Genomic DNA, 25,461 nt, shown 5'->3' with positions numbered 1-25,461 from the left:
GGGAGTTTGAGGGGAAATTTCTTTACACAGAGGCAGAAGGCTGGGGCAGAAGCAACGGCAGGGCCCAGGTACAGCAGCGTGGGGTGGATGAGCGATGAGTGTTTGTGGCAGAGGAGCGGTGAGAGATCGTGGCGGAGGTGCGACAGATGAGGGTACAGGGCCCAGAAGATGCGGGGTCCCAGGGGCAGCACGGGCCAGCCCACACCGCGATATGTGTGCGCGCACTAGGTCCGTGCAGCAGAGCAGGTCTCCAGTCGTCCTGGTTAATCCTTGTCATTGGATAAAGGCCGAGCTCCGTCAAGCCCGTGTGGTGGCTGGTGTGCAACGGTCACCACATGTTAAAAAAATTCACACACAGGCATCTTCCACCCCCTCAACTGGAGTTCAGGACTGGAACATTGGGTCCTTCATCGAAACACCTGTGAACTCGTGGAAGCAAGTCATCCTCGTTCGCGGGACCGCCTGTGATGATGATGATGATGAATTCTCCGTTCCAGTCCCACTCTGACCTCTCCGTCCTCGGACTCCTCCACTGTTCCAATGAAGCTCAACGCAAACTCGAGGAACAGCACCTCACCTTTCGTTTAGGCACTTTACAGCCTTCTGGACTCAACATCGAGTTCAACAATTTCAGACCATAACCTCTGCCCCTATTTTTTTTAGATAGCAGTGTTGATCATTCTGCTATTCCCATTTACACCGCTTCTAGACTTATCGTTTGTTTCTTTACTTGTCTCATTACCGTTTGCTTTTGCTTTGTACAGCCAGAGCTTTTGTCATTTAATCTCTCCTGCCTTCCACCAACATAGGGAACAGGAGGAGACCGTTCAGCACCTCAGCCCTGTTCCTCCATTCGATTAGATCAGGGATGATTTACATCTTAACTCCATCCACCCCGACTTTTTGAAAACAAAAATCCATCAGATGCTTCTCGCATCCAAATTAAGGTTTTGAACAAAATGTAAAAAAAATAACATTTCACAACAGCAAGGTTAGATTTATCCACTGATTTTTTTTTTTTACCTTCTTTAAAGTATGCAGTTGAAAGTCTCAGCTCCTCCTGAATCAGCCTGAAATCAATATTTTAATTCAGATTGGTGACTGACAGCCAAAGAGAAATCCTGCAGTCTGAGGATGTGTAGTGGGTAGATATTTTTTTCACAATTCACCAATAGTATTTAAGTTAGCCAAATGAAAGATCACTTCCCTCACAATCTCCAACACAATCAATTCAGTTGCTTTACAAAACGATTTGAAGAAAATCTGGAGGAAATGTTTCAAAAGCTTTATTTGCATATAATTTATAGTAATTTAAAAGCATGTGTGTGCATGTTGGTGAGAGAGAAAGATAGAAAAAGAAAGATATAGAGAGACAGACAGCATGTCAAACTAAACTAATGGCACATGTTTTGCAGCTTTAGTTGGTGTTCAAAGGCAGGCAGAACATTAAACTAAAAGAGAGCCCATCCTCATCCTAATTTGAGTTTAAAAACAGAATTACATAAGAACATAAGAAATAGGAGCAGGAATCGACCATTTGGCCCCTCGAGCCTGCTCTGTCATTTAATAAGATCATGGCTGATCTGATCTTGGGTTCAGCTCCACTTCCCTGCCCGCTCCTCATAATCTCATAACCCCATAAATTGCATTTCAAAAACAAGCAAATCCTCTAATTATTTTTTATTATCACCTGTGCTGATTAAAAAAAAACATATTCTAATTACTGACACTTATACGACATGGAGAGGGGCAGGGATATAAACAGAGAGAGAGGGAGAGGCAAAGAGAGAGAGATGCTGAGGAAGACAGATTTGTAGGTGCACTTCCAGGACCAATTCATAAAACATTAATTTATTGTCTGCAGAGATCGCTTATGAAGTTTCAAATCAACATCGCAGACCTGGAATACCACCACCCCACCCTCAACCCCACTTCACCCTTCCTCCTCCCCTCACTGATGACAGACAGCTGGAATCCACCCCTGAGGCAAACCCTACATTATACCCATTAATTCTGCCAAATCTCAGTCTCCCCTTTCCACAATTTCACTGAACCACAGGCTCCTCCTCCAACAGTAATTTCATAGTGAAGTATTCCCAAACTGAACGATTCCAGCAGCCCCACTATCAATCCCCAGGACCCCCAAACCAGATGTGCTAAAGCCCAAGACACACCATGTGCTACCAAAGCTACCAGTGCCATGAAGCTCCATTATCCCTTCCAAGCAGTGCAAAATAGCAGTAATCTAACTCCAACTGCTTCACCTTGATTCATTCGATCACTGTACATCAGTGCCTCGATGTTACCTCTACAATATACAAACATTCCTCCTGCCTCGCGATGAGTAATGGCACGGATATCAGCTAGTTTACACATAAATTCAAAGAGCTCATTGTGAATACTTGTGATGAGGAGAAATGTCGTATTTCAGTATCACTAAGGCATTTCACTGTTGTAGGAATGTTCTGATCCAAATTATGGTTATTATTAATAATTTCACAACACATTAAACTAGAACTAAAATAAAATTGAGAGTTTTCCATCCAAGAAATAGATCTGATTTGGGTTCATCCTTGATGCATTGAAGTTTGAAAATAGCATATCCTTCCAAACCAGATATTATTTCCTTTCTGTGAATCTGGAACTAGTAGCTTTGTGTTAGTGAAAATAAATTCACATAGACTCTGGTAAAGTAAGAGAGACAACTTTATTGCTAACAGAGCTCTGGGAGAAGAGTTTGAGATCCCGCGACGTGCGAAGCACCTTCTCCCCGAGTGCCTGGTGCCGTGGGCTTATAAGCAGTTTACAGAGGGCGGAATACAATCATTTAAATTCATTTACATACAACCAATCAATCCATATGGCAACGCATAAAATTACATTCTCCCAATCATATTGTTGCACAACTTTTTTAGTCCTAGTGAAACCTGATAGCATGGCACGTGTTTGGGGCACCCTTCCTCTTTATCTTCCTTTGTGGTTAGTTATTCTGCTTGTTTGCAAAGCTCTCTATGAAACAGTGGCCTATACCTGGCCATGAGTCACTTGTTGCTGCAGAGTTCATGTCAGCGGATAGCAGATAGGTTTCTTGGTACAAAATTCATTCAATGGAAAAGCAGATAGTTGGCTTATCCCATCATGCTTTGCTATGTCCGAAAATCCACTCTAACACTTTGTATTCACTTGTCACTTGATATTGTCTCCCATCAACTGTCCTGATTTCAATTTGCTAATTGTATTATTGCACCAATCATTACATGGCATTTAAAAGTGCATCATTTGAATGAAAACATGTAGGTCGAGAAAGCTGCCCCATGTGCCTGATATTGAGTTCCATTGCAGTCACGTAAAACTCGGCTGCCCGTGTCCTAACTTGCACCAAGTTCCGTTCATCCAACATCCCTGTGCTCACTGACCTACATTGGCTCCTGGTTAAGCAATGTCCCGATTTTAAAATTCTCATCCTTGTTTTCAAATCCCTCCATGATCTCGCCCCGACTTATCTCTGTAATCTCCTCCAGCCCTACAGTACCACCAAACGACGCCCACCCCCGGCGAGATATCTGCACTCCTCAAATTCTGCCCTCTTGAGTATCCCTGATTATTATCGTTCAACCACTGGTGGTCATGCCTTCACCTGCCAAAGCCCTAAACTTTGGAATTCCCTCCCAAAAACTCTCTGCCTCTCTACCTCTCTTTCCTCCTTTAAGACGTTCCTTAAAACCTACCTCTTTGACCAGACTTTTGGTCACCTGCCCTACTATTTCCTTATAAGCTTTATAAAACACTGGATTGGCCTCAACTGGAGTATTGTGTCCAATTCAGGCCACCACACTTTAGGAAGGATGTGAAAGCATTAGAGAAGGTGCAGAAAAGATTTACAACAATGTTTCCAGGATGAGGGACTTCAGTTATGTGGATAGACTGGAGAAGCTGGGGTTGTTCTCCTTAGAGCAGAGTAGGTTGAGAGGAGATTTGATAGAGGTGTTCAAAATCATGACGGGCCGGGACAGAGTAGATAGAGAGAAATTTCCCATTGGTGGAAGGGAACCAGAGGGCACAGATTTAAGGTGATTGGCAAAAGAACCAAAGGTGACGTGAGCAAAAACTTGTTTTACGCAGTGAGTGGTTAGGATCTGGAATGCACTGCCTGAAAGGATAGTGGAGGCAGACTTAATTGTGGCTTTCAAAAGGGAGTTGGATAAGTACTTGATGGGAAAAAAGAAATTACAGCGTTGGGGGAAGGGGCGTGGAGTGGGACTAGCCAAAGCGTTCTTACAAGAGAGCTGGCACTGGCTCAATGGGCCGAATGACCTTCCTGCTGGGCCGTACCATTCTATGTGGATGAGGGTCAAATTCTACTTGATAATCACTCCTGTGCAATGCCTTGGGAGGTGAAACGTGCTGCAGAAAGGCAAGTTGTTGTTGCTATCATTTGTTACAGAAAAGAAAGACTTGCATTTATATAGCACCCTTCACGGCCAACCGGACATCTCAAAGCCCTTTACAGCCAGCAAAGTACTTTCTGGAGTGTCGTCACTGTTGTAATGTGGGAAACGTGGCAGCCAATTTGCGCACAGCAAGCTGCCACAAACAGCAATGCGATAATGACCAGATCATCTGATTTTTTTTGTTATGTTGATTGAGGGATAAATATTGGCAACAGGACACTGGGGATAACTCACCTGCTCTTCTTCGAAATAGTGTCCATGGGATCTTTAGGAGGGGCGGAGCTTCAGGGCGGTGGGTGTGGCTCCATGGACAGGAGGGCAAGGCTCCCAGACGGTGGGCACGGCTCCCTGGACAAGGGGGGGTGCGGGGCTCCCGGGCAGTGGACATGGCTCCCTAGACGGGGGGGGGGGGATGGCTCCCTGGAGAAGGGGGCACAGCTCTCTGGTCGGGAGGACGGGGCTCCCTGGACAAGGGAAGGGTGGCGGGGCTCCTGGGTGCTGGGTGGGGCTCCCTGGCGGTGGGTGTGGCTTCCTGGTCAGAGGTGCGGGGCTCCCTGTGGGAGGGTGTGGTTCCCTGGTCAGAGGGGAGGGACTCCCAGGCGATGGGTGTGGATCGCTGGACAGAGGGGAGGGACTCCCAGGCGGTAGGTGTGGCTCCCTGGTCAGAGGGAAGGGGCTCCCAGGCGGTGGGTGTGGCTCCCTGGTCAGAGGGGAGGGGCTCCCAGGCGGTGGGTGTGGCTCCCTGGTCAGAGGGGAGGGGTTCCAAGGCGGTGTTCTCTGGACATGGGGAGGGGGGGGTAGGGCTCCCTAGACAAGGGGTGTGGCTCCTGAGCGGGGGCTCCCTGGTCAGGGGGCGGGGCTTCCTGAACAGGGGGCGGGCCCCGAGCGGCAGGTTGCCCCTGCTCCGTCCGCCTCCCGCCCTTATAGCCGCCGGGCCCCGCGGCCCCTCTCAGTTTGTGCGCGGAGCCGGTCCGCGCGTATTTGCCCAAATGGCTGATATCGCGCCCGCCAAATCCGAGCTCCCCACAGCCGCGCCTCATGAGGCCGCCGCCCTCCCCCCGGCGCCGGCCGCCAAGAAGAAGGCCGCCTACCGGCCGCAGAAAGGCGTCGCCGCCGCGGTGGCCGAGCAGATCCTGGAGGCGGTGGCCGCCACCAAGGAGCGCCAGGCGGCCCCCAAGCTGGGCTCCCTGAAGAAGACCATCTCGGCCTCCGGCTACGAGCCGCTGGACAAGGCCGGCGCCCGGCCCTCCCAGTCGGTCAGTACCACGGCCAACAAGGGCTCGCCGGCGGAGAGCGGCGCCGGCACCTCCTCGGCCTCGCTGCACCCGGACCGAGAGGAGGAGAAGGAGGACGGGGGACAAGAGGAGGCCGAGGGAGGAGAGAACGGGGCCGCAGGAGGCGCCAAGAGCAAAAGGGCCGCCAAGAAGCCGGCCCGCAAGAGAGCGGCGGCCGCCAAACCCGCCGCCCACAAACGCGTCAAGAAGCCGGCGGCCAAGAACACCCGCAAGGGCGCGGCGGCCAAGCCCAGAAAAGCCCCCAAGAGGTCCGCATCCTCCCGGACTGGGGGGCGGAAGCGACGGGCCCCGAAGAGGAGGTAGACGGCCCAGCAGCGACCGAGCGTCTCAACACAAAAGGCTCTTTTCAGAGCCACTCACATTTCCGCTATAAGGAGCTGAATCACTTCGCTGGAAAATCCCACTTTCTGTGCAATGATGCGGAGCGAATGCGCGGCACAATTTAAATCTCACCAAATGTACATTTTATTGTAGACAAATAGTATGACCACATCCAGCTGATCAAAATAAACTACATGAGCGAAGTAAATGCATCATTAATAGAAATAGTGCCTACTGAGTGTTTAATAAAAACATAAAATAGGAGCAGGAGTAGGCCATTTGGCCCCTCGAGCCTGCTCTGCCATTCAATAAGATCTTGGCTGATCTGATCATGGCCTCAGTTCCACTTCCCGCTCAAAAATCTGTCTTATCTCCGCCTTTAATATATTCAATGACCCAGCCTTCACAGCTCTGGGGCAGAGAATTCCACAGATTTACGACCCTCTGAGAGAAGAAATTCCTCCTCATCTCCGTTTTAAATGGGCCGTTCTCCACTGGCATTTTCTGTTTGTGTTTTGGATTTCCCGCACCCCCAGTATTTTGGCCATTTGAAGCAATTATGATTCAATTTGCCTTGGCTGGGAGTTTTATTTGATGCGGCGTCACACTCCAATGTCAGGCAGATTGAGTACGTTTCCTGAAATGTTAAGGCGGTAGGAGGGGCCGACCATCTGAACACAAAAGGCTCTTTTCAGAGCCACTCAGATTCCCAGAATAAGGAGCTAAAGACTTTGGCGGCAAATGGTGTAGAACGGGCGATAGTGGATCCGCAGCCCGGTTTAAATCTCCCAAATGCAAATTGTATTGCAGTCAAATAGTATGACCACATACAGCTGACAGAATAGAAATCTTATTCCAATAAGCGATACAAAATTGTACCATAAATATAAACCAAACCTGCTGGAAGTATGTTCAGCATCTTCTGCTTATATTTTAGATTTCCAGCATCAGCAGTATTTTGGCCATTTGAAGCAAAATGCCTAGTTATTCATGAACCTCTAGTTTATGTGACTATCCATATGGAAGCAGAAAATGTTGGAAATACTCAGCAGGACTGGCAGCATCTGTGAAGAGATGGTCCCACCTGGATTTTAACAAGGTTTTTGATAAGGTCCCACCTGACAGGCTGATCAAAAAAGTAAAAGCCCATGGAATCCAAGGGAGAGTGGCAAATGAGATCCAAAATTGGCTCAGTGGCAGGAAGCAAAGGGTAATGATCGACAAGTGTTTTTGCATTTGGAAGGCTGTTTCCAGTGGGGTTTCACAGGGCTCAGTACCTCTAACTTATGTGGCTATAAATATAAAAACAGAAATCGCTGGAAATACTCAGCAGGACAGGCAGAATCGGTGGAGAGAGAAACAGAGTTCACAGTCTCCACAGATGCTGCCTGGCCTGCTGAGTATTTCCAGCATTGTCTGTTTCTGTTTCAGATTTCCAACATCTGCAGTAACTTTCACTGATGTGACCAAATGTATTCAGCATTTACTTGGGAAGGTAGTTTGAAAAGAAAAATAGACGACTTAGGGGTAGATATTCAACAACAGAAACAACAACTGGTATTTATATAGCGCCTTTAATGTAGTAAAACATCCCAAGGCGCTTCACAGGAGTATTATGACAAAAAATAAATTTGACACCGAGCCAGATAAGAATAAATTAGCGCAGGTCACCTAAAGCTTGGTCAAAGAGGTAGGTTTTGAGGACCGTCATGAAGGAGGAAACAGAGGTAGAGAGGCTGAAAGGTTTAGGAAGGGAATTCCAGAGAACATACATATGTACGGAGATAAGAAATAGGAGCAGGAGTAGGCCATTTGACCCCTCGAGCCTGCTCTGCCATTCAATATCATGGCTGATCTGATCATGGACTCAGCTCCACTTCCCTGCCCACTCCCCATAGCCCTTCACCCCCCCTATCGCTCAAAAATCTGTCTATCTCTGCCTTAAATATATTCAATGACCCAGCCTCCACAGCTTTCTGGGGCAGAGAATTTCTGAAAGAAGAAATTACTCCTCATCTCAGTTTTAAATGGGCGGCCCCTTATTCTGAGACTATGTCCCCTTAGTTTTAGTTTCCCCTATGAGTGGAAATATCCTCTCTGCATCCACCTTGTCGAGCCCCCTCACTATCTTATAAGTTTCAATAAGATCACCTCTCATTCTACTGAAGTCCAATCCAATGAGCTTGGGGCCAAGGAAACAGAAGGCATCGCGACCAATATTTGAGCTATTATAATCCAGGGATGCTCTAGAGGGCAGAGTTAGAGGAGCGCAGACATTTTGGGGGTTTGTGGGGATGGAGGAGAGGGAGAGGTGAGAGAGGGAGGGGTGAGCCCATGGAGGGATTTGTAAACAAGGATGATGATTCTGAAATCAAGCCATTGCTTAATTGTCACCGGCGATAGTACGGAACAAGCAGAATCAGTTTGGCCGCCCAATAGACTCAACGCCTCCTATTCATTGACTGCAGTGGAACTGAATATCAGGCTAATTGCGGGCAGGTGATCCAAGACTGCCCGTTTCACGTCACCGCCCAGGCCTCTAATTTATACAGCGCCTTTCACGAGCTGAGAACCTCCCTATGTCGAATAATTTAAATCTTCAAATAAAATAAATCATAATTTATGGTAGATACTTGGTTCCAAATGTGGTACCAATTCTTCCAGTGGATCATTTCCAACCCACTCCTCCATGAAACTTTACAGGGATAATCTTAATTTGGGAATATTCTTTTAAAAAGTTAATTTGGAATATTGGGTACTGCTGCAATATTGCTGACTGATAATCATGGGAAAATAACCCTTTTCGTTCAAATTTTCAAATGTCCTCTGACATAGAATTCTTAAAATGTGTTTCTTTTATTTTACAATTCAACTTATTTAGATCATTTTCTCGGTCATATGTTTGATTAATTAAAGGTGCTTTACTTGGTCATGTTTCTGAATAGTTTGTTTTGAATTTGAGGATTATTGAAAGCTGAGAGTAGGTAGACTAATGTCTCAACATTTGACTAACGAGCAAGTGTTAAGAAGAAAGACTTGCATTTATATAGCGCCTTGCATATCCTCAGGGCGTCTCAAAGCACTTTATAGCCAATTAAGTACTTTTCAGAGTGAAGTCACTGTCGTAATGCAGGAAACGTGGCTGCTAATTTGCGCACAGCAAGCTCCCACAAACAGCAATGTGACAATGACCAATTCATCTGTTTTTGTTATGTTAATTGAGGAATAAATATTGACCCAGGACACCGGGGAGAACTCCTTTGCTCTTCTTCAAAATAGTGTCATGGGATCTTTTACATCCACTTGAGAGGGCCTTGGTTAAATGTCTCATCCGAAAGACAGCACCTCCGACAGTGCAGCACTCCCTCAGCGCTGTACTGGAGAGTCAGCCTACATTTGTGTGCTCAAGTCTCTGGGTGGGACTTGAACCCATGACCTTCTGGCTCAGAGAAGAGGACGCTAGCCACAGCTGACACACACAAGGGCGAGGTAGATCAAGGAGTGTTTAGGTGACCTTTGGTGAAAAATAACAAAGTGTTTCTCAAGAAGTTGAAGGGACATTATGTGCAACAGGTAGAGGAATACGCCTTAGGTAGAAAATATTGGACATTTACCACATCTCCACCAGCACATGGAGAGAGAAGATTGGGTTAAACTTTGCATTTTCAAAGTAGCAATAATCTGGCATCTGGGCCAGATTATTGCTACTGGGATGTTTCTCTCCATTAATTGCACTATATAAAATGCAAGTTGTTATTCTTATTGCTGTATTAATATATCTTCTCCTGCTCAGATCCCATTGTTCCAGTGCCGGCACTTTGAAAGAGCTTTTGAAATAGCCCTGCAAGTTTCTTTTCCAAGCACAGGTTGGACCTCCGTTATCCGGGACTCCCTTATCCGGCATGATTCTAGTGGCCGGGGGCGCATTTGCAGAATGTGGCCGACCTCCACCCCAACTTTAGGGCCCGCTGACACTTCGGGCCTGTCCAGGGCTTCGACCTCGCCCCCCCGCCCCACCCCCACCACTCGGGCTGACCTCTCTTTATCCGGCAAAATCCCTTATTTGGCACAGTCCAGGTCTCGAGGGTGCCGGATAAGTCAGGTTCATAGAAAACATAGAAACATAGAAAATAGGTGCAGGAGCAGGCCATTCGGCCCTTCTAGCCTGCACCGCCATTCAATGAGTCCATGGCTGAACATGCAACTTCAGTACCCCATTCCTGCTTTCTCGCCATACCCCTTGATCCCCCGAGTAGTAAGGACTACATCTAACTCCTTTTTGAATATATTTAGTGAATTGGCCTCAACAACATTCTGTGGTAGAGAATTCCACAGGTTCACCACTCTCTGGGTGAAGAAGTTTCTCCTCATCTCGGTCATAAATGGCTTACCCCTTATCCTTAGACTGTGGCCCCTGGTTCTGGACTTCCCCAACATTGGGAACATTCTTCCTGCATCTAACCTGTCTAATTTTAAACATTTCTACGAGATCCCCTCTCATTCTTCTGAACTCCAATGAATACAAGCCCAGTTGATCCAGTCTTTCTTGATATGTCAGTCCCACCATCCCGGGAATCAGTCTGGTGAACCTTCGCTGCACTCCCTCAATAGCAAGAATGTCCTTCCTCAGGTTAGGAGACCTCACCAAGGCCCTGTATATATCCCTGTATATATCCCAATTCCCTTTTGAAACTTACTATAGAATTTGCTCATAGCACCCTTTCAGGCAGCGTATTCCAGATCACAACAACTCGTTGAGTAGAAAAATTCTCCCCTCTGGATGACAAAGCAAGAACTTGCATTTAGTTGTGGAATCCGCCCCACCCCCCCTCAAAAAAAAACCTCTACCACTCTCTCGACTTTTAAGACACTCCTTAAAACCTGCCTCTTTGACCAAAAATTTGGTCACCTGTCTTCCTACGAGACAAACAGACTGACAGATATCTAGCGATATATAGAGAGAGATATATATAGAGATAGAGATAGATAGATAAAGAAAGATAGAGCAACAGAGAGATATTGAGGGAGTGCAACGAAGGTTCACCAGACTGATTCCCGGGATGGCGGGACTGACATATCAAGAAAGACTGGATCAACTGGGCTTGTATTCACTGGAGTTCAGAAGAATGAGAGGGGACCTCATAGAAACGTTTAAAATTCTGACGGGTTTAGACAGGTTAGATGCAGGAAGAATGTTCCCAATGTTGGGGAAGTCCAGAACCAGGGGTCACAGTCTAAGGATAAGGGGTAAGCCATTTAGGACCGAGATGAGAAGAAACATCTTCACCCAGAGAGTGGTGAACCTGTGGAATTCTCTACCACAGAAAGTTGTTGAGGCCAATTCACTAAATATATTCAAAAAGGAATTAGATGTAGTCCTAGGGGGATCGAGGGGTATGGTGAGAAAGCAGGAATGGGGTACTGAAGTTGCATGTTCAGCCATGAACTCATTGAATGGCGGTGCAGGCTCGAAGGGCCGAATGGCCTACTCCTGCACCTATTTTCTATGTTTCTCTATCCTTTCTTAGTCCCAAAGTGCTGTTTCTGAATGCAGTCACTTGTTTCGTACACAACAGCCAATGTGTGTGCATCAAGCTGTCACAGACAACAATGAGATAATGGAGTCATCAATCTGCTTTTGAAAGTGTTGATGGAAGAATTGGGAGAGTTATCCAGGACAGCCAAACGGTGCCAGAGGGCCCTTCAAAAAAAAAAGCTTGGAATTAATCTAATAAACAAAGATCTGCAGAAGACAAACCAATCTCCGACCATACAAAAGCAAAACACTGCGGATGCTGGAATCTGAGATAAAAACATAAAATGCTGGAAATACTCAGCAGGTCATGCAGCATCAGTGGAGAGAAACAAAGTTAACATTTCAGGCCGATGACCCTTCGATCCTGACGCTAGTGTCAAAGCTTTGGTCCGATTGTATCAGATCGCACTCAGGTGTAAACCTGCACTTCTTGATGTCGCTGGATGTGGGGTATGACATCCCCACCGGCACCTGGGAATCCCTGGCCCAAGACTGCCCAAAGTGAAGGAAGAACATCCAGGAGGGTGCTAAAGCACCTCGAGTCTCGTCGCCAAGAGCATGCATTGTCTGCCTTTCTTAAATAGGCGCGTTACACTTGCATTTTTCTAATCTGCTGGGACCTCCCCAGAATGCAGGGAATTTTGGTAAATTACAACCAATGCATCCACTATCCCTGCTGCTACTTCTCTTAAGACCCTAGGATGCAAGCCATCAGGTCCAGGGGATTTATCCGCCTTTAGTCCCATTATTTTACTGAGTACCAGCTCCTCAGTGATTGTGTTAAGTTCCTCGCCCCCCCTATAGTCTCTTGACTATCCACTGTCGGGATATTGTTAGTGTCCTCTACTGTAAAGACTGATACAAACTATTTGTTCAGTTTCTGCCATCGCTATGCTCCCCATCACTAATTCCCCAGTCTCGTTCTCTAAGGGGCCAACATTTACTTTAACCACCCTTTTCCTTTTTATATACCTATAGAAACTCTTGCTATTTGTTTTAATATTTTGTTGTCGCTGCAGACGATGTGGTGCTGATAATGCATGATTATTCAATGATAAATACCTCGAAAGAAAAGCACTTGCTTCTGTGGAGCCTTGCTGTGTGCAACTTGACTGCTACATTGCACCAGTGACTACATTTCAAAAGTACTTTATCGGCTATGAAGCTTTTGGGACATCTTGGGTCATTGAAAGGCGATATATAAATGCAAACCATTTCTTTACGCATGACAATTTAGCAAAGCGGTTTTTGCCTGTTAACATTAATAGTGAAAACTCGTGAAAATTAAAATGAATCAAATAAATGAACGCCCTGTTAAACACCACTGACAATGAGATAATCCAAATGCCTAATTTAGATTAATGCAACGTAATTAGTCGTAAGCAACTTTCAAATGATATTTTTGGGTGGCTCTTAAAAGAACCTTTTGGGGTTTGTAAATCACGTTTCTTTTCAATTTATTTTCAACCACCGAACCCATACAGGGTACGTCCCTGGCGCTTCAGCGCGTACACCACGTCCATTGCCGTCACAGTCTTGCGCTTGGCGTGCTCGGTGTAGGTGACAGAATCCCGGATCACATTCTCCAAGAAAACCTTGAGCACCCCACGCACCTCTTCATAAATCAACCCCGAAATGCGCTTAACACCCCCGCGGCGAGCCAGGCGCCGAATAGCCGGTTTAGTGATGCCCTGAATATTGTCCCGCAACACTTTGCGGTGCCGCTTAGCTCCACCTTTGCCCAACCCCTTGCCACCTTTCCCTCTGCCCGACATTATCTCGCACTCGCTGCTCTACTCGACAGGCAAAGACAGCCTGCCCGCCGCCCTGTCTTATACAGTATGCGCGGACCTGGGTGAAGACCCGCGCCCGCGTCCATCACGTGACTTCCTCACTCTCGGCCCGCCAAATTTGAACCTATCTGTCCATCCGAATGCAGGTGCAAAACAAAACGCAAAAAAAAGAGAAACATGCTGCTTTGGCGCTCACAACTCTTTTAAATAATACAATGCAATCCTGTGCCCACTGGTCAAAGAAGCACAACCAGCAGAACCCGCAAATAAACGGCAAATAAAGGCAACCTTAACAAATCAAATTTAAATTCTGTTCCTGGTTGTCAGGACTCACTCCAGTCCCCCCGGTCGGAAGATGGAGCACGCAGTGTACACCGGTACGGTCGCGGCCTTCCGCGAGCGTACCGGTGGACACCACGTTGCTCCATCGCCAGGGTCACCCGGGCGCGAATGTAGCCGCGGAATGGAGGCAGGCAGTCGGGCGGAACGACCCCCTCGACCGTCCGCTGCCTGGACCGGTTGATAGCCGCCTTAGCCAGGCCCAGGAGCAGTCCTACAAGGAGGCCCTCCGACCTGCCCTCTTCCCCCACCCCCCGCACCGGGTGCCCAAGGATCAGGAGAGCAGGACTGAACTGCAGCCAGAAATCGAGGAGCAGCCCCTTCAAATGATGGAAGAGGGGCTGAAACCTCGCACAGCCCATAAAAACATGGAATATTGATTCCTCCAGGCCGCAAAACATGCAGGCGCCTTTGAAGCCCACATGTTGCTTCTGCAATTTATGAATGAATTAAAACAAAAAATATTTTCCCGTTGAACTATCATAAGTTCTTTCAAATATTTATATTAACAATTTAGAGCTTGGAATCAAAAACACAATTTCTAAATTGGCAGATGACACCAAATTGGGGTGGCTCTGTTGGGCAGGCCACATTGTCCACATGCCCAACACAAGGTTCCCAAGCGCTCTACTTGGAACTCCTACGTGGCAAGCGATCCCCAGGTGGGCAGAGGAACCATTTCAAGGACACCTTCAAAGACTCTTTGATAAAATGCAACATCCCCACTGACACCTGGGAGTCCCTGGCCAAAGGCCTCCCTAAGTGGAGAAAGTGCATCCGGGAGAGCACTGAGCACCTCGAGTCTCGTTGCCGAGAGCATGCAGAAACCAAGCGCAGGCAGCGGAAGGAGCGTGCGACAAACCACCCACTCTTCCCCGCAACGACTGTCTGTCCCGCCTGTGACAGAGACTGTAATTCCCGTATCAGGCTGTACAATCACCTGAGAACTCACTTTTAGAGTGGAAGCAAGTCTTGCTCCCTCGATTTTGAGGGACTGCCTATGATGATCGGGGCGATTGTCAATACTGAAGAGGACTTCAACAAATTATAGGAGGGCATTAACAAACTTGCAGAATGGGCACATAATTGGCAAACTAAGTTCAACACAGATAAATGGGAGGTATTACATTTTGGTAGGAAGAATAGGGAGGTCACTTATTACTTGGAGGGTGCGAGTCTGGGTAGGGGAGAGGAACAAAGAGATCTCTGAGTACAAATACACAAATCACTAAAAGTTGTGACACAGGTTAGCAAGGCCATAAAAAAGCAAACCAAGCACTAGGGTTTATTTCTAGAGGTATAGAATTGAAAAGTAGGGTAGTCATGCTAAACCTGTATCGAATCTTGGTTAGATCAGACTTAGAGTACTGCATACAGTTCTGGTCGCCATATTATAAAAAGGATATAGAGGCCCTGGAGAGGATGCAGAGAAGATTTACAAGGATGATACCAGAAATGCACATTTGTACATATCAGGAAAGGATGAACAGGCTGGATCTCTTTTCTCTTGAAAAAGGAAGGTTGAGGGGTGACCTAATAACGATCTTTAAAACTATGAAAAGTGTTCATAGAGTGGATATAGAGAGAGTCGACTATGTCCTGGATGACGTATTTACTGAGGCGTATGAAAGCATGAGCCTCACGCTAAACATCCGTAAGACAAAGGTCCTCCACCAGCCTGTCCTCGACGCACAGCACTGCCCCCCCACTCATCAAGATCCACGGCGTGACCCTGGACAACGTGGACCATTTCCCATACCTCGGGAGCCTCTTATCAACAAGAGCAGACATTAACGACTAGATTCAACACCACCTCCAGTGCGCCTGTGCATCCTTCGACCACCTGAGGAAAAGAGTGTTCGAAGACCAGTCCCTCAAATCTGCCACCAATCTCATGGTCTACAGGGCTGTAGTAATACCCGCCCTCCTGAATGGCTCAGAGACATGGACCATGTACAGTAGGTACCTCAAGTTGTTGGAGAAATACCACCAACGCTGCCTCCGCAAGATCCTACAAATCCCCTGGGAGGACAGACGCACCAACATTAGCGTCCTCGACCAGGCTAACATCCCAGCATTGAAGCACTGACCACACTTGATCAGCTCCGCTGGGCAGGCCACATCGTTCGCATGCCAGACACGAGACTCCCAAAACAAGCGTTCTACACGGAACTCCTTCACGGCAAACGAGACAAAGGCGAACAGAGGAAACATTACAGGGACACCCTGAAAGTCTCCCTGGAAAAGTGCAACATCCCCACTGACACCTGGGAGTCCCCGGCCAAAGACCACCCTAAGTGGAGGAAGTGCATCCGGGAGGGCATCGAGCACCTCGAGTCTCATCGCCGAGAGCATGCTGAAATCAAGCGCAGGCAGCGGAAAGAGCGTGCGGTAAATCTGTCCCACCCACCCCTTCCCTCAACGACTATCTGTCCCACCTGTGACAGGGACTGTGGTTCTCGTATTGGACTGTACAGCCACCTAAGGACTCATTTTTAAGAGCGGAAGCAAGTCTTCCTCGATTCCGAGGGACCGCCTATGAATGAATGACAGAAAGAGTGTTTCCACTTGTGGCGAAGAGCATAACTAGAGACCATCGATATAAGATAGTCACCAAGAAATCCAATAGGGAATTCAGAAAAAGCTTCTTTACCCAAAGAGTGGTGAGAATGTCGAACTCACCACCACAGGTAATATAGAAGCATTTCAGGGTGGGTTCGGCAAGCATATAAGGGACAAAAGCAAAATACAGCAGCTGCTGGAATCTGAAATAAAAACAGAAAATGTTGGAAATCTCAGTAAATGCAGCAGCATCTGTGGAGAGAAACAGAGTTTTAGGCCTGTGACCCTTCATCAAAAAATATGAGGGAGACGGGAATATGCTGATAAATTTAGATGAAGAAAGACAGGAGGAGGCTCGAGTGGATTATAAACGCCGACATGGACTGGTTGGGCCGAATGACCTGTTTCTGTGCCGTATATCCTGTGTAACCTTCAATTACGTGGGAGAAAGGCAAGTCGTTCTTGGGGACAAATTATATTTACTATTAAAAATGAATTTAATTTCCATTGAATTGCACGAACACTGGGACCAAACTCTCTCCATGATACTAAACCACTGAATTTATCCGACAAATTTATCTGAAACCGCTTTGCTAAACTGTCAGGAGTAAAGAAAGGCCTTGCATTTATATATCATCTAGGATGTCCCAAAGGTTTCATCGCCGACAAAGTACTTTTGACGTGTAGTCACTGGTGCAATGTAGCAGCCAAGTTGCACACAGACAGCAATGAAATAACTGAGCAGATCATCTGTCTTTGGTGATGTTGGTTGGGGGAATAAATATTGATCCAGTGGTCACTGGGAGAACGCCCCAGCTCTTCTTCAAAATAATGCCATGGGACCTTTGACATTTACCCGCGAGGGCAGGCTAGACCTTGGCTTAATGCATCGTTCAAAAGATGTATAAAAATGTAATCAGGGCTGCACCTGACTCCAGAGGAAAGCGCACTCTGACTCTGGGGAATCTTGAATGACTTTGATTTCACATGGACTGCAAATCCAGTGTGGTGTCAAAGCTGGTTTGTAATGTACCAAGGGTTATATTGGATGCTTTGCCTACTTTTCTAAACATATCTGACTTCAATTTAGATGTTTTGGGAGCAATGATTTAGCCCTCTCAAAATCTGTTTACTTTTGAGAATGCAGTTCTGCCCATGCCTGCATCTACACACACTCAGATCTCCCTTCTAAATTAGCCGTACTTGCACCAAAGCCAGAACTGAGCACTGCCTGTCTGGAAACTGAACCAGAAGATACCATTCTCAGATCAACAACTCCAGTGTAAATGCAACATTGACTTAACAGTGAATCTGAAATCATCAGCATGTAACCTTGGGTGAACTATGACTCTCATCTAGTCATGGCTGAATTGGAAATTTGGGAGCAGGACTACATTTAACTGGATCCAACTGTATCCTCATTCCTGAGACAACAACAGCAAATTGCATTTATATAGCACCTTTAACACAGTGAAACATCCCAAGGCACTTCTCAGGAGTATTATAAGACAACGCACTTGACACCGAGCCATTTAAGGACCAATTAGGGCAGGAGTCCAAAAGCTTGGTCAAAGAGGTAGGTTTTAAGGAGTGTCTTGAAGGAAGAAAGCGAGGTAGAGACGTTAGGCAGGGAGTTCCAGAGCTTGGGGCCCAGGCAACTGAAGGCACGGCCGCCGATGGCTGAGCGATTATAATCAGGGATTTCCAAGAGGGCAGAATTAGAGGAGCGCAGACATCGTGGGGGATTGTGAGGCTAGAGGAGATTACAGAGATAGGAAGTGGTGAGGCCACGGAGGGATTTGCAAACAAGGATGAGAATTTTGAAATTACTTAACCGGGAGCCAATGTTGGTCAGCAAGCACTGTGGTGATGGATGAGCGGGACTTGGTACGAGTTAGGACACACGGGCAGCCGAGTTCTGGATCACATCTAGTTTACGTAGGGTAGAATGTGGGAGGCCAGCCAGCAATGCGTTGGAGTAGTCAAGTGTATAGGTAACAAAGGCATGGGTGAGGGTTTCAGCAACAGATGAGCTGAGGCAAAGGTGGAGACGGGCGATGTTACGGAGGTGGAAATAGGCGGTCTTAGTTATACTGCAGATATGTGGTCGAAAGCTGATTTCAGGGTCAAATATGACACCCAGGTTGCGAACTGTGTGGTTCAGCCATAGACAGAAGTTGGGGAGAGGGATGGAGTGAGTGGCTAGCGAATGGAATTTGTGACAATAAAAACATTATTAGTCACAGTCTTACCCATATCTTTATGCATAATCTGATTATAATGGAGGAATAGCAATATATCTTTTACTTCCAAGTGTCTTTACCTCAAAGCACCATGGCTCAGTTGGTAGCATCCTTGAAGGTTTGGGTTCACGTCACAATCCAGGGACTTGAACGCAGTACTGAGGGAGTACAGCACTGTCGGAGGTGCCGCCTTTTGAATGAGACGCTAAATTGAAGATGCAATCCCACGGCACTATTCGAGGGAGAGCAGAGATTTGTCCCCAATGTCCTGACCAATATTTATCACTCACCCAACATCACTAAAAAAAGATTAGAAAACAGATTATCTGGCCAGTATCACATTGCTGTTTGTGGGAGCTTTCTCTACACAAATTGTCGGCTGTGTTTCCTACATTACAACAGTGACTACACGTCATTGGTTGTAAAGCGTTTTCAGATATCCCTGAGGTTCTGAAATCCCAAGTTATTTATTTTCTTTTCAATTGAACATAATATTTTTGATGGAATTCCCCAATTATTTTGAAATCAGAAAGTGAAATCAGAATATAAAACAATAGTGTTTCCATCAATCCTTCTTGTATTCACACTGTTCCTAAGATGGGTGATTCTCTCAGCCATTCCAACAATCCTCCCATTGCACTTACGTTCAAAATAACTTGGAGAAGGCCCCCCGCCCGTCCAAGTGCCTGAGAAGGACCGCCGATGGCCGCCGAGATCCCTGACGGTACTGTGGGCGGGTTTTTCATCAAAAAGGTCCTTCAAAGGGCGGCGGGCGGCAAATGAGGGACTTATGTTGCCAATCTGGGCGGCAGCCAGCGGGAGCTCTCACTCTTGGCAAATAGAAAGCATAAAAAAAACATCGGAACACCTTCAGGGAACCCCGTACAGGTAAGGCCCTGTAAGGAAAAAAAATAAAAAAATGTTTACTCACCTTTTTGTTCAGCTCTTCATACCTACCGTCAGGGACAGACCAGCCCCCCCCCCCCCCTCGCAGCGGTCCAGCCCTGTTCTGGCACGGACTCCCGCCCGCACCAATCTGGCATCTCGGCGAGCAGGAGTCCACTTACGCCACTCGGCTGCCCGCTGACGACAGCGGACGGTTCCCGGCTTCTCTCCCCTCCCGCCCGCACCAGACCAGATCGAAACTGGCACTGGGCGGAACCCGAGGAGGAATGTCAGCGGCAGTGGGGTGGTGAGTGCACCAATTTCAGGCCCAAAGGCTGTTAACTGACGATACAAAGCTAGGTGGGACAGTCAGCTGTGAGGAGAGCACAAAGCGTCTGCAAAGGGATATAGATAGACTAAGTGAGTAGGCAGTAAGAACATAAGAACATAAGAACATAAGAATTAGGAACAGGAGTAGGCCATCTAGCCCCTCGAGCCTGCTCCGCCATTCAACAAGATCATGGCTGATCTGGCCGTGGACTCAGCTCCACTTACCCGCCCGCTCCCCGTAACCCTTAATTCCCTTATTGGTTAAAAATCTATCTATCTGTGACTGGAATACATTCAATGAGCTAGCCTCAACTGCTTCCTTGGGCAGAGAATTCCACAGATTCACAACCCTGTGGGAGAAGAAATTCCTTCTCAAAAGGTGGCAGATGGAGTATAATGTAGGGAGGACTCTGGTCCTAACTTTGGTCGGAAGAATAGAAAAATAAGAATATTTTTTAAACGGTGAGCAACTTTTAAATGTTGGTATTCAGACAGATTTGGGTGTCCTTGTGCAAGAAACAGAAAGCTAGCCTGCAGGAACAGCGAACAATAAGGAAGGCAAATGGCATGTTATCCTTTATTGCAAGGGGGTTGGAGAATAAGAATAAGGAAGTCCTGCTACAATTGTACAGGGCCTTGGTGAGACCACACCTGGTCTCCTTACCGAAGGAAGGATATACTTGATTTGGAGGGGGTACAACAGATGTTCACTGGGATTGATTCCTGGGATGAGAGGGCTGTCTTATGACGAGAGATTGTGTAGAATGGGCCTATACTCTCTGGAGTTTAGAAGAATGAGAGGTGATCTCATTGAAACATACAGGATTCTGAAGGGGACTGACAGGATAGATGCTGAGAGGTTGTTTTCCCCTGGCTGGGGAGTCTAGAACTAGGGGGCACAGTCTCAGGATAAGGGGTCGGCCATTTAAGACAGAGATGAGGAGGCATTTCTTCACTCAGAGGGTTGTGAATCTTTGGAATTCTCTGCCCCAGAGGGTGGTGGATGCTGAGTCTCTGAATATATTCAAGGCTGAGATAGATAGAGTTTTGGAGTCTAGGGGAATCAAGGGATATGGGGATCGGGCGGGAAAGTTGGGTTGAGGTTGATGATCAGCTATGATCTTATTGCATGGCGGAGCAGGCTCGAGGGGCCGTAGGGTCTACTCCTGCTCCTTTCTCATGTTCTTATGTTCTTCAATTATCCTTCAACCTGAAAGTACCAGGTTAATCCATAATTGACGATATGATTTTGTAATAGCCATTGAAGGTATCAGCCATGGTTCAGTGGGTCGCACTCTTGCCTTTGAGTCAGAAGGTTGTGGGTTCAAGTCCCACTCCAGAGACTTGAGCACAAAAATCTAGGCTGACACTCCAGTGCAATGCTGAGGGACTGCTGGATTTTTGAAGGTACCGTCTTTTGAATGAGGCATTAAACCGAGGCCCTGCTTGCCTTTGCAGATGGATGTAAAAGATTCCATGGCACTATTTCAAAGAAAGGCAGGGGAGTTATCCCTGGTGTCCTGACCAATATTTATCCCTCAATCAACATACTAAGAAGACAGATTACCTGGTCATTATCACATTGCTGTTTGTGGGAGATCGCTGTGCACAAATTGGCTGCCAAATTTCCTACATTACAAAAGTGACTACAGTTCAAAATGAACTTCATTGGCTGTAAAGCACTTTGGGATGTCCGGTGGTTGTGAAAGGCGCGATATAAATCCAAGTCTTTCTTTTTATTATTTTACTGGTAATTGTGTTACCAATGTTATTCAGGAGTGGGACTCTGCTCTTTACTGATTCATTTGTTACTCTTGGCCTCATTGTGCCTCCTGATATTGTATGTAAATCCCATGTCATAGGGTTACATGGGATATGGGGGAGTGGGACTGCCTGGATTGCTCTACAGAGAGCCGGCATGGACTCGATGGGTCGAATGGCTCCTTATGTGCCGTAATGACTCTGTGACTCTATATATGGCACAGAAACAGGCCATTCGGCCCAACCAGTCCATGCCAGCATTTGTGCTCCACTCGAACCTCCTCCCGTCTTTCCTCATCTAACTCTATCAGAATGACCCTCTATTCCCTTCTCCCTGATGTGCTTATCTAACCGTTCCTTAAATGCTTCTACACTATTTGCTTCAACCACTCCCTGTGGGGCAAGTTCCTCATTCTCAGCACTCTTTGGGTGAAGAAGTTTCTTCTGAATTCCCTATTAGATTTCTTGATGACTATCTTATATTGATGCCCTCTAGTTATGCTCTTCCCTACAAGTGGAAACATTCTCTCTGTATCCACTCTATCAAAACCTTTCAGAATTTTACATTTTAAATACCTCTATTAGATCCCCCCCTCAGCTTTCTTTTTTCCAGAAAAAAAGGATACTCAGCCTGCTCATCCTTTCCTGATATGTATGCCCTCGTATTTCTGGTATCATCTTCTCCCCAGTCTCCACCCTCACCTCCGACAGAAAGTGTGGTTAGCTCATGCACGTGTTTGTCTCTAAGATAGGAACCATCCGATCAGCCGCCTCTGCCTCTTTCCTTCTTTCCCCAGCTCACCGGGTCAAAATTCCTCGAAAGAAGCCCCCCCGCTGTAGCCCTGACCTCACATCTTTCTCCAGTTTCTATCCAATCTCCCCTCATGACCTTTCTGAGCTCATCCTGTCCATGAGACTCACTTCCTGCTCCCTGGACCCTATTCCCACCAAACTGCTGACCACCCAACTTCCTTCTGGCTTCCATGTTGTCGCCTTCCAAATCCGTGCCCATCTCTCCTGCAATTCCATGGTTGAGTCCCTCTAATCCGGTCTCCACGCCTGCTCACAGCACCGAAACGGCTCTCATCAAAGTCACAAATTACATCCTTTGTGACTGTGACAAAGGTAAACTATCCCCCCTCGTCCTTCTGGACCTGTCTGCAGCCTTTGACAGGGTTGACCACTCCGTCCTCCTCCAACACCTCTCCACCGTCATCCAGCTCAGTGGGACTGCACTCTCCTGGTTCCATTCTTATATCTCGAATTGTAACCAGAGAATCACCTGCAATGGCTTCTATTCCCAGTCCCGCATCGGTACCTCTGGTGTCTGCCAAGGGTCTATACTTGGGCCCCTCTTAGTTCTCATCTACATGTTGCCCCTTGGTAACATCATCCGGAAACACAGCATCAGTTTCCACATGTACGCTGATGATATCTAGCTCTAACTAAAAAAGGAGGGAGAGAGAAAACAGGAAATTATAGACCGGTCAGCCTGACATCGGTAGTGGGTAAAATGATGGAATCAATTATTAAGGATGTCATAGCAGCGCATTTGGAAAGAGGTGACATGATAGGTCCAAGTCAGCATGGATTTGTGAAAGGGAAATCATGCTTGACAAATCTTCTGGAATTTTTTGAGGATGTTTCCAGTAGAGTGGACAAGGGAGAACCAGTTGATGTGGTGTATTTGGACTTTCAGAAGGCTTTCGACAAGGTCCCACACAAGAGATTAATGTGCAAAGTTAAAGCACATGGGATTGGGGGTAGTGTGCTGACGTGGATCGAGAACTGGTTGGCAGACAGGAAGCAAAGAGTAGGAGTAAATGGGGACTTTTGAGAATGGCAGGCAGTGACTAGTGGGGTACCGCATGGTTCTGTGCTGGGGCCCCAGCTGTTTACATTGTACATTAATGGTTTAGATGAGCAGATTTAATGTAGTATCTCCAAATTTGCGGATGACACTAGGTTGGGTGGCAGTGTGAGCTGCGAGAAGGATGCTATGAGGCTGCAGAGTGACTTGGATAGGTTAGGAGAGTGGGCAAATGCATGGCAGATGAAGTATAATGTGGATAAATGTGAGGTTATCCACTTTGGTGGTAAAAACAGAGAGACAGACTATTATCTGAATGGTGACAGATTAGGAAAAGGGGAGGTGCAATGAGACCTGGGTGTCAAGGTACATCAGTCATTGAAGGTTGGCATGCAGGTACAGCAGGCGGTTAAGAAAGTAAATGGCATGTTGGCCTTCATAGCGAGGGGATTTGAGTACAGGGGCAGGGAGGTGTTACTACAGTTGTACAGGGCCTTGGTGAGGCCACACCTGGAATATTGTGTACAGTTTTGGTCTCCTAACTTGAGGAAGGACATTCTTGCTATTGAGGGAGTGCAGCAAAGGTTCACCAGACTGATTCCTGGGATGGCAGGACTGACATATCAAGAAAGACTGGATCAACTGGGCTTGTATTCACTGGAGTTCAGAAGAATGAGAGGGGATCTCATAGAAACGTTTAAAATTCTGACGGGTTTAGACAGGTTAGATGCAGGAAGAATGTTCCCAATGTTGGGGAAGTCCAGAACTAGGGGTCACAGTCTAAGGATAAGGGGTAAGCCATTTAGGACCGAGATGAGGAGAAACTTCTTCACCCAGAGAGTGGTGAACCTGTGGAATTCTCTACCACAGAAAGTTGTTGAGGCCAATTCACTAAATATATTCAAAAAGGAGTTAGATGTAGTCCTTACTACTAGGGGGATCAAGGGGTATGGCGAGAAAGCAGGAATGGGGTACTGAAGTTGCATGTTCAGCCATGAACTCATTGAATGGCGGTGCAGGCTAGAAGGGCCGAATGGCCTACTCCTGCACCTATTTTCTATGTTTCTATGTTTCTACCTCACTACCACTTCTCTCAACCCCTCCAGGGTCTTTAAATTATCAGACTACTTGTCCGACATCCAGTTCTGGTTGAGCAGAAATTCTCCCCAATTAAATATCGGGAAGACCGAAGTCATTGTTTTTGGTCCCCCCCACAAACCCCGTTCCCTAACCATTGACTCAGTCCCTCTCCCCAACTTCTGTTTGAGGCTAAACCAGACTGTTTGCAACCTTGTCGTAATATTTGACCCTGAAATTAGCTTTCAATCTCATATCTGCAGCATGATTAAGACCGCTTATTTCCATCTCCGTAACTTTGCCCGTCCCCACCCTCATTCATGCCTCTGTTACTTCTAGACTTGAGTACACCAACACACTCCTGATTGGCCTCCCACATTCTACACTACGTAAAGTAGAAGTGATCCAAAACTCGGCTGCCCATGTCCTAACTCGCACCAAGTCCTGATCACCCACCACCCCTGCGCTCGCTGACCTACATTGGCTTCCAGTTAAGCAATGCCGCGATTTCAAAATTCTCATCCTTATTTTCAAATCGCTCCATGGCCTCACCCCTTCCTATCTCTGTAATCTCCTCTAACCCCACAACCACCGACACCCACCCCCTGAAATATCTGCGCTCCTCTAATTCTGCCCTCTTGAACATCCCTGATTATAGTCGCTCAACCATCGGTGGCCGAGCCTTCTGTTCCCTGGGCTCTAAGCTGTGGAATTCTCCTGCCTAAACCTCTCCGCCTCTCTACCTCACTTTCCTCCTTCAAGACACTCCTTGAAACATATCTCTTTGACCAAGCTTTTGGCCGCCTGTCCTAATTTCCACTTATGCAGCTTGGTGTCAAATATTTTATCTCACAATACTCTTGTGAAGCGCCTCAGGACGTTTCACTATGTTAAAGGCGCTATATAAATACAAGTTGTTGTTGTTGTCAATCTTCTCTGCACCCTCTCCAGTGCCTCTCTATCCTTTTCATGATATGGCGACGAGAACTGTACACGGTACTCTAAGTGTGGTCTAACCAAGGTTATCCTTTAGCTAAGGGAGTAGCTAACATTGGCTC

At 46.9% G+C, this 25,461-nt stretch overlaps 2 protein-coding genes across 2 annotated transcripts; one reads left to right on the top strand and one right to left on the bottom strand.

The window, feature by feature from the left end:
- The first annotated feature begins 5,440 nt into the window (after positions 1–5,440).
- Positions 5,441–6,049, top strand: LOC139230128 (histone H1-like). The gene has a single exon (XM_070861971.1). The coding sequence runs from the start codon at positions 5,441–5,443 to the stop codon at positions 6,047–6,049; it is 609 nt and encodes a 202-aa protein (XP_070718072.1).
- A 6,984-nt stretch (positions 6,050–13,033) lies between these two features.
- Positions 13,034–13,396, bottom strand: LOC139230367 (histone H4-like). The gene has a single exon (XM_070862195.1). The coding sequence runs from the start codon at positions 13,376–13,378 to the stop codon at positions 13,067–13,069; it is 312 nt and encodes a 103-aa protein (XP_070718296.1). The 5' UTR covers positions 13,379–13,396; the 3' UTR covers positions 13,034–13,066.
- Positions 13,397–25,461: the final 12,065 nt, after the last annotated feature.

Source organism: Pristiophorus japonicus, chromosome 19, assembly GCF_044704955.1.
Source record: "Pristiophorus japonicus isolate sPriJap1 chromosome 19, sPriJap1.hap1, whole genome shotgun sequence".
NCBI classification, from domain to species: Eukaryota; Metazoa; Chordata; class Chondrichthyes; family Pristiophoridae; genus Pristiophorus; species Pristiophorus japonicus.
The sequence above is the reverse complement of the archived record's forward strand: the minus strand, read 5'-3'. Positions and strand labels throughout refer to the sequence as shown.

Coding starts and splice junctions, on each gene's coding strand:
- LOC139230128 (XM_070861971.1), top strand. CDS start 5,441: ATGGCTGATATCGCGCCCGCCAAATCCGAGCTCCCCACAGCCGCGCCT.
- LOC139230367 (XM_070862195.1), bottom strand. CDS start 13,378: ATGTCGGGCAGAGGGAAAGGTGGCAAGGGGTTGGGCAAAGGTGGAGCT.